At 41.9% G+C, this 10,000-nt stretch overlaps 2 protein-coding genes across 2 annotated transcripts; both read left to right on the top strand.

Moving 5' to 3' along the window:
* Positions 1 to 5,541: 5,541 nt before the first annotated feature.
* LOC137980594 (uncharacterized) lies at positions 5,542 to 6,876 on the top strand. The gene has a single exon (XM_068828049.1). The coding sequence runs from the start codon at positions 5,542 to 5,544 to the stop codon at positions 6,874 to 6,876; it is 1,335 nt and encodes a 444-aa protein (XP_068684150.1).
* Positions 6,877 to 6,947: 71 nt separating this feature from the next.
* On the top strand, positions 6,948 to 9,290 carry LOC137980593 (uncharacterized). Its single transcript, XM_068828048.1, has one exon. It carries the CDS (start codon positions 6,948 to 6,950, stop codon positions 9,288 to 9,290), a length of 2,343 nt encoding a protein of 780 aa, XP_068684149.1.
* The last annotated feature ends 710 nt before the right edge of the window (positions 9,291 to 10,000 follow it).

The raw sequence follows: 10,000 nt of genomic DNA, 5'->3' as shown, positions 1-10,000 counted from the left end.
AAGCTTCCTTTAGTAAATGGATAAACTGGAGATCCAGTTTTGCGGTGCAGGTTGCGTTAAAGTTGATCAATTCTCAAGACTTGCGAGATACTCCAAAAGTAAATAATGGCTGTCACTAATTGACCGTTGCCGTCGTCCTGACAAGCTCCTTTGGTACATTCTCCCACAGATCGACGGAACGCTAGGAGAAGATGAAAGTAGTAAGTTTTCATTTACCGTTTTTATGACAACTGAATCCTGTATTACTACTAGCCTAATGACTACTACTAGGAACTTGAGCGTAAAAGCAACAACAACGAACACTCACCGGTTATCTCTGAGAGGTGAGTTCGTCAAGTGCACCTGAGAACACGACAGGCTTGAATGGAACCATGTTTTGCCATGGTCTGTGCCTCTGTTTTATGCTTGATGGCTGCTTGTATTTTACAATCAGCGCTTATGTAGCACTAAAAATGAACGTCGGGATCCGTTGATGCCACGAATGCAACACTAGCCGTATTGTATTTGTCACAATGTCACACAAGTTTTAACGTGACCAGTTACCTGCTATGGAGGATCCCCTGCCCTGCGCGCGCTAGCGATGGTGAATAGATTTGTCAAGAAAAACTCGTTTCATTTCAATATCGAGATTGATAAACCCACCCATTGATTTAATTTTTGGACTAGTGTAATCCTGTCAGTATAACCGAACGACGACAATCATTACACCTTTTCGACTTATACTTTTCCTCAAAAAAATATAAGGAGTTGCTGAAAGTAGATATGTAACTGAAATTCATTTTTTTTCTTTCCCGTTATCAGGCGTTCGTTTTTCACAGAAAACCCAATGATCGACCTATGAATAAAATGAAGAAAATCAAAAGATAGGGCCAAGAAACTCAGCAGATGCTGAGAGAGCGATTTCTGGCTTTGTTGATTATAGGACTAGTACCCTACCGTTTTTTCTCCAGCAGGACCCAGCACTGTTGGCCATAAAACTAGTTTGTCTTTGATTTCTCAGGCTGGCGAAACAAATAGTTTAGTGATGGGACATGCCATCTTACCTTGCTCGAAGGAGGTTGCCTGGGGGTACTCCCCGTATGGGCTATATAGGGACGTGCAGACCCAAAGGGTAAGGCTTTCAGCCGTTTTGGTCATAAATAGTGTATAATTATCAACTTCTTTAAGCAGTGGGGCCCCTTGTTTCTGAGCGATCAGCTAAAAACTATGGGATTCAATGAGTCTCGATGCTCAAGGACACGTGCCATCATTTTGAAATTTCCAACCAATCTGGACATGTTGAAATAATGCTCATGTTATAAATTGATTCCGTGGCTCGTCATCATCAGCGCAGCTTCGATAATTAGCGGTGTAACTGTTACCAAGGCTTTAAATTTCTGTTGAAAAAAAATACGGGATGTGGTGTGCGTTGAACTACAGGCAAAAGGATTCAATTGCTTTTTTTTTTTATTGATTGCTGTTCGGGCAAACAGTCCTGTCTAGTGTTTGTTGTGAATATAAGACTGTATTAACACTACTCTTAATTCAGCGATGATAATGCTCGCGAAATATCAAAAAGATGTTTTTCCTCGGCTATTATGATTTTGACAGACATCGTTAGGATAAGAATGACTCTGAGGTTACGAATTTCTATTCCAGATGGTCCGGATCGATGCAAGATATATATTTTAACGATAACTGCAGAAATCCTACCGCGCTCATTGGCTAATTTTCATTGTCAGTAAGCGAATAGACACATGAAACTGTAATTTGTGCGACACGTCAATTAGCGAGAGCGGACAATTTGACAATTTGTTATCGTAAAAAGCAATCTTTTTAATAGCCCATTGCAGAAACGTGAGAGCACTGGGGCGAGTTTCTTATATTGATTAGATTGAAAATCTAAATATTCCAACCGAAAGGTTAACGAATGAAAAGCTACCCAACCAAGTTTTAAGTGGAAATTTGTCAAAATGGGAGCCTTGCAAAAGTTGCAAAATTCCATACAAACAAAGAATAAATGCTATACCGAGTAATTGCATTGTGACTAAACTTGATAGACAACAAATGCAAGGAAACGATGTTATGTGCTTGTAATATTTCGATATAAATCTATATCATGAATGAAGGGGTAGTTTCTAAAGAAACTGTGGTGCTGCGTCGGTGGGGAAGTAGTATACAAAAATTTGGTTTTATCAACGGAGTTGATAATGTAAATTGGCCACCGTGCAGAGATTCTAAAAGCTGACGTTTCGAGCGTTAGCCCTTCGTCAGAGCGAATCGAGGGATTATGGGTTACGTGTAGTTTTTATAGTCTATGTAGTGATGACTCCGATTTTTCCAGCAAATCAGAGGAGATGTGCCAGTTCTTCGAAAAACGTGGCTATCCTGTCTCTGTGGTCAAAGCGGGCCATCATCGCGCCCAACAATTTGATCGACAGTCATCACTACAAACGTCACAAAAAGATAAGAATGACAGAATTCCATTCACCCTCACTTTCCATCCTCATAATCACGCAGTCAAAAGCATCATTCTTAGTAATTTTAAATTACTCCAAAATGATCCCGAGACTGGTAGAATCTTTTCGCAACCTCCACTTATTTCATTCAAACGCGACAAAAACTCAGGCAACTTTTTAGTTAGAAGTGCGCTCAAAACTAACGAGCAACCCGGCACTTTCAAATGCGCGCGCTCACGATGCAAAACTTGTCTTTTCATTGTTAACACTAGCAAGATATCGGGACCTAAGCGATCTGTTAAGATAACCTGCACGTTATGCAATAAATTATACATTGGTGAGACAGGTAGACGACTAGGTGACCGATTCCGCGAACACCTTCGCGATGTTGAGAAGAATGACAAGGATGCATCCAAGCCAGTCGCTCGCCATTTTAATCTGCCTAACCACTCCAAAAAACACATGGCTATCTGCGGCCTTTCCCTACATCTAGGTACGACGGAAAGCCGCAAGAATCTGGAACAAAAATTCATCTTTCAAATCGGCACCCTTAATCCTCACGGTATTAACGAACGCTTTTCATTTAACTAATATATTCCTATTTTTCACGTTGCCATGTTACCACCAATAGCGTAGCTCCTACTCTACTATAAAAACTACACGTAACCCATAATCCCTCGATTCGCTCTGACGAAGGGCTAACGCTCGAAACGTCAGCTTTTAGAATCTCTGCACGGTGGCCAATTTACATTATCAACTCCGTTGATAAAACCAAATTTTTAAATCTATATCATCTTCGGACTAAGGCGGGATACAAGTAGCAGAATTTTAAATACTGTGAGATTGTGCAACAGTATAATCACGTGAAAATGAAAAACAAAGAAACAAAACTGTCAAGAGAATAGGCGGAGTTCTCTACTGGCTTTTAAGCAAACCCTTATAACCCTTATAATTTTGTCGCCTGTCTACCTAATACATACAAACTCTCTATTTTGGGTGATATTTGGGGAGCTACCATTTTGCCATTTTCCTCCTCCAAAAACTTCTATTCTTGGTAAAGACTCTCAAATTTAGTTGATCTTTCATTTTTCAAACAAATGGAAAACAACCATACTCTTTCCCAGTCCTCTCACGTTTCTGCAATGGCCTATGCGTCTGTCCTGTTATTGACAATGAATTTCCTCATAATATTGTCAAATGAGTTGATCAATAACAGAAAAAACGCATGAAACGCTGACGTCAATATGTTAAATAACACATGCCAATCGTAGTGTATATTTCCCTCCCCGTTGCATAGGTCCCGTAACTAGTTTTATGACCAACAATGCTGGATCCTTCCGGAGAAAAAACGGTAGGGTACTAGTCCTATAAGCAACAAAGCCAGAAATCGCTCTCTCCGCATCTGCTGAGTTTCTTGGCCTTATCTCTTGATTTTCTTCATTTTTTCATGGGTCGACCATTAGGTTTTCTGTGAAAAACGAACGGCTGAAAACAGGAAAGAAAAAAGTGAATTTCACTTGCATATCTACTTCCTCTGCTGCGTCAGCAAGTCCTTATATATTTTTTGGAGGAAAAGTAGGTAAAAATTGAAAAGCTGTAATGTGTCGTCGTTCGGTCATACTGACAGGATTACACTAGTCCAAAAATTAAAGCAATGGGTGGGTTTATCCATTTCAATATTGAAATGAAACGAGTTTCACTTGAAAACTAAACATATTGATCGGCCCGCGCAGTGAAGGGGATTCTCCATATTGGTCACGTTACAACTTGTGTGACATTGTGACAAATAAGGCTAGTGTTGCATTCGTGGCATCAACGGATCCCGACGTTCATTTTAAGTGCTACATAAGCGCTGATTGTAAAATACAAGCAGCCATCAAGCATGAAAAAGAAGTACAGACCATTCATCGAAAAACATGGTTCCATTCAAGCCTGTCGTGTTCATTCAGGTGCACTTGACGAACTCACCTCTCAGAGATAACCGGTGAGTGTTCGTTGTTGTTGTTTTTACGCTCAAGTTCCTAGTAGTAGTCATTAGGCTAGTAGTAATACAGGATTCAGTTGTCATAAAAACGGTAAATGAAAACTTACTACTTTCATCTTCTCCTAGCGTTCCGTCGATCTATGGGAGAATGTACCAAAGGAGCTTGTCAGAACGACGGCAACGGTTAATTAGTGACAGCCATTATTTACTTTTGGAGTATCTCGCAAGTCTTGAGAATTGATCAACTTTAACGCAACCTGCACCGCAAAACTGGATCTCCAGTTTATCCATTTACTAAAGGAAGCTTTTTGTCACTACTTAGAAGGTCAACAAACGAACCTGAACGGCAGAAGACATATTTTCACCGAGTGCAAGGGTTATGCAAATAAACTTTGACACGAGCAATAGTTGTGTGAATACACTGATTCTGGCAGATTTTAATCTGTTGTCGCGTGCAATCCAAGGAGATACCCAGCGGTTTGAACTTATGGAACGGTTTATTAAGGTACGAAATTTACTGTGATCTGCTTTTTAGCCTTCATTTAGGCCCAACTTTTGAGATTTTCTTCTTCAAACTTGGCTAAATTTTAGTAGGTGAACAAAGGCCTCAGAGTAGGGTGTCTTCCAGCCTCTCTGGTAAGCTTAAAATTTTCTGAAAAGTTTCCATATTTCGTCAGTCTAAGTAATGAATGTACCTTAGAATTTGTATGAAAACGAAATTCTGTGAGCTGCATTTTAGGGGACGTAGCACGCTTCACAAAATCGGTGAATTTTACCTTTCTGATCACGGTCGGCAACCCCTGTTCCGCCAAAATTCAATTTTGCTCGTAGCAAAGCAAAAATAAGAAACTGGAAAATAATAAATTGCTTCTTTATATATATGTGCCAAATCCATTTCACTGACAAAAAATGAGGGAAAATTATTTTTGGTCCCGAAGTCGAGTGGACCGCTTTTAGAGAGACTGCCACTTAAGTGTCACAACGCTAGGTGAGGAGACCAGCGAAACGAAGAGATTGCAAAGAGTGAAATTTACTCTTTCACCAATTAAGGGAGATTCAAAGGTGGAGATAGAGACCCTTTCTATTTCCAAAATTTGTAATCCTCTCGGGCCAGTACAGATGGACTTCCATAAGAACTCTCATCTTCAAGGCTTAACTCTTGCAGATAGTTATCCTCGTGGTTCAGTTCAAGTGGATGTTCTTATTGGTGCAGACCACTACTACTCATTTGTGACTAAGGTCTGTAAGAGAGGTAGTTCCAGTGAGTCACTTGTTGCTGTAGAATCTTGCCTCGGCTGGATCGTCACGGGACAAGTAAACCGCCAATCAAGGCAAACTTCATCCATGCTGACAGTTGTAGAAAACGGAGGAGTTAACGAAACATTGAAAAGATTCTGGGAACTGGAATCAATTGGTATTGCAGAGATCGAGGACCCTGTTATGTCACAAGAGGAAGAATGTGCTGTTGCTGACTTCAATAGAGGATTGAACTTTGATGGACATAACTATGAGGTGCAACTACCATGGAAACGAGATCCTCCAAAGCTAGAAAGTAATTATGCACAAGCTTTCAGACGCCTGGAAAGTGTTGAAAGAAAGTTAAGGCAAGACCCTGTGAAAGCTATGGCTTACAAAACAGCGATCAATGAATATGTAGCGAAAGGTTTTGAAGAGGAAGTACCTTATCAGAGTGATGACAATGGAACTGTGCGGTACTTACCGCATCATGCTGTATTTCGTGATGACAAAAGAACGACAAAATGCAGAATCGTATTTGATGCTTCCGCACGAGAAGGAGGTGATGCTTCCCTTATGGATTGTATTCTTCCTGGTCCTCCTTTACAGCCGAACCTTGCATCTGTACTGATTCGATTTAGAACACACAAAATTTGTCTCATAGCAGACATTGAAAAGATGTTTCTGCAAGTCAAACTAGCACCAGAGGACAGAGATGTTCACCGCTGCCTGTGGAGAGATTTACAGCCTAACGAAGCACCAAAGGTGTGCAGAATGCAGAGATTGACTTTCGGTGTGAACGCAAGTCCTTTCCTTGCAATTGCTACAGTCCACGCTCATGTAAACAAATACAAAGAAATGTCCCCGTATGCAGTAGAAGAAATTTTACAAAATATGTATGTCGATGACTGCCTCACAGGAGCCGATACAGTAGATTCAACTTTGAAGCTTCAACAAGAAATGTCAGAAATTACGATGACAGCGGCATTCAATTTGACCAAGTGGGCAGGTAACTCAGAGCTAGTAATGGATGCTATTGACCCAGCTAAAAGAGCCTCATCGCAATTCGTGGAGTTCAATTCGAGCGACGCCCTAAAAGCACTTGACGTGTCATGGGACTTGAACTCTGACCACTTTAGATTCCTCGCACCGAGTGGAATCATCTCATCTTTCCCTTCACTATTAGAGCCAAAATCCTTTTCCAAGAGTTGTGGTTGAAAGGATTACACTGGAATGACCCGTTAGATAACGACACTAAAGCAAAGTGGTTAAGTTGGAAGTCCGAGTCGATGCAGCTAAAAGATGTGACTATCCCTCGATGCTTCGGAAATGGTATTACGCAAGACTCTGTGGTAGAGGTGCATGGTTTTGGAGATGCTTCCCCCAATTCGTATGGAGCAGCAGTGTACATTCGAATAAGAGACAAGCAAGACAATGTATCCTCACAGCTGGTAATATCGAAGTCCAGAGTCGCGCCCATGAAGAAGGTGTCACTTCCAAGGCTGGAACTTTTAGCAGCAGTTGTAAATGCCAGGTTGCTAAAATTTGTTGTAGGGGCTTTGCCAATGAAGGTGGCTAGGGTTGTGCGTTGGTCAGATAGTATGGTGACACTGCATTGGATAAAAGGGCAGAGTTCATCCTGGAAGCCATTTGTTGCCAATCGTGTGGCTGAGGTACAGTCAACATGGGATCCTGAGTGTTGGAGGTATTGTGGAAGTAAGGAGAATCCTGCAGACTTGTTGACGCGTGAGTTAAGCTGTAGTGATATAATTTCACGCACTGTGTGGTGGAATGGACCCCAATGGATGTCTTCGCCTTGTGAACCACTACCCGCTCAACCCGAAAACGAGGCTGCTCCCGCCGAAGCTTGCGAGGAAAAAAGAGCTACCCATGTGTATACAGCAGTCCTTGCAGAACCACTGATTGATATGTCACGCTACGAGACATGGTTAAAGTTGATTCGAGGAACTGCTTATGTATTGAGAGCGGTCAAATTGTTTAAGACTAAGTCTAGGTCTTGTGAAAGGGAACTGTCAGCGGACGAGGTGAGGCAAGCCGAGATTAAATGTTGTATGTGGGTGCAGGAAGTGGTCTACAACGAAGAATTCGAGAAACTGAAAGCTGGAGAGGTACTTCCCAGTAACAGCCGCCTCCTGAAACTGGACCCTTATTATGACAGAGATGATCAGGTATTAAGAGTTGGTGGGAGACTACAGTTTGCTGATCTTCCCGAACAGAGCAAGCATCAAATAATCTTGCCTCATGGACATCCTGAAGTTGCCAAGATGGTGCAAGATGTACATAAGAACATGTTGCATGCTGGTACAGAAACGATATTATCAACTTTAAGGCAGAAAGTTTGGCTAACTCAAGGAAGACGTGAGGTTAAACGTGTTATCAGAAGATGTGTAGCTTGCCAAAGACAACGAGTTGGACCTTGTGCCCAGAAAATGGGTCAGCTGCCAGAGGAGAGAATTTCCTGTTCACGAGCTTCCGCGCATGTTGGAACTGATTTTGTGGGACCACTGTATGTGAAAGAAGATTTAAACATTAAGAAAGCATACGTGTGCATTTTCACATGCGCATCATCTCGTATGGTTCACCTGGAACTTACACATAGTTTGACAACTGATGAGTTCCTTCAAGCTTTTAGTCGCATGACGAGTCGCAGAGGTCTTTGCCATACAGTGTGGTCAGACAATGCACAAACCTTCAACGCAGCAAGCAGGGAAATTCAGAAATTATACGATGAACCCACTACTGAAAGTCAAAGAATGTGGAGTACGCTAGATCAGGATCAAATCAAGTCAGAGTTCTCATCGCGAGGGATCAAGTGGAAATTCATCACAGAGCGTTCCCCATGGAGAGGTGGATGGTGGGAACGATTTTGCAGAGCGATAAAAGAACCACTGCGTAAAGTCCTTGGAAGGGCACTTCTCACCTTTTCTGAGCTAAACACGTTTCTGGTCAGAATCGAAGGTATCATTAACTCGCGGCCGTTGACCGCAGTAAGTGATGATTGCAGAGACCCGTTACCTATTACGCCTGCTCATCTTGCAATTGGTAGGCCAATTAATCAGTTACCAGAAAGGAAAGAAAGTAGCTTAGAGGAGACCAGTAAGAGAACTGTCGAAAGGTATCTCTACCTGCAGAGACTACTCAATCACTACTGGAAGCGTTGGAAACAAGAGTACCTACATCTCCTATCGGTAAGAAACAAGTGGCATAAAGAGATCCCTTCTATTCGAGTAGGCGACATTGTACTTATTTCTGACGACAATGTGCCGCGCACCAAATGGCCGTTGGATAAAGTTGAAAGGGTTTATCCAGGTAACGACGGACTTGTACGGACCGCTACAGTTAGAGCGCATAACAGTTTCTACAACAGACCCGTTCAACGTTTACACAAGTTAGAGATTGAGTCAGCAGCTTCACAAGTAAGCCCGGAAGCAGAGGATCCAGTCCATGGTGGGGAGAAGCCACAGACGAACACTGTTAATGCTGCAAGTATACCTGTTTCCAAGCCTAAATTGAGCGTTGTCCTCCCCGAAGGAGGACAAGGTGGGGAGAATGTTACAACCCGTACCCGTTCTAGAAGAGTGATAAAGAAGCCTGAGAGACTGGACCTATGAATAGTTATAGTAACCCCACCCTAGTGTGTAGGACTTAGAGTGTCATGTTACTTTCGTTGTTGTTCCCGCTCTTGTTATCAAAGGTTTTTGTACGTCGTAGCATTTCACTCGTATACATCCCCTTTTTAAATCGATGTGTAGCCGAGTCCAGTGGATTAAAGTTGTGTTACGCTTCAGTGTCTCGTCGTAATTCCTAACAATAATAGCCGTGTCTGAGAAGCTTAAGGTGATTCCTTGGTTTTTTTATTGCGTAAATCTACTGCGCATAATTTCTGGCGTCATTGGCGCGCGCATAAAGTCGCGCACATTGATAAAATGGAGGATTTTCATTAACGCCAAGGTTAATCCGTCAAGGAAAGGCTATTTTTTCCCTGAACGAGTACAGTGACCCCCATTTTTTATTTCATATTTTTGCTGAGAACGGTGTCTTCATGGAATAGTAAAACCAAGGATTAAGGTTCATAGGAAGCCGGCTGAAACGAAAAAAAAATTTATATTAGTATCACCTCGTATGTATCATTGTCCTCGTCACTTTCGTTAAAAGTCCATAACTCACAAATGTCAATCTCTCTTGTTTATCATTGGCCCACCAGCTTACGGTATTATCTAAATTTCAAATACTACTCTAGCCAAATATTGAATGAACAATGAGATTGAGTCCGATGACCGCAACGCACTCGAATTGGTCCGAAACCAACTAACTGCAGTGG

Source organism: Montipora foliosa, chromosome 12 (genome assembly GCF_036669935.1).
Source record: "Montipora foliosa isolate CH-2021 chromosome 12, ASM3666993v2, whole genome shotgun sequence".
Classification (NCBI taxonomy): Eukaryota; Metazoa; Cnidaria; class Anthozoa; order Scleractinia; family Acroporidae; genus Montipora; species Montipora foliosa.
The sequence above is the reverse complement of the archived record's forward strand: the minus strand, read 5'-3'. Positions and strand labels throughout refer to the sequence as shown.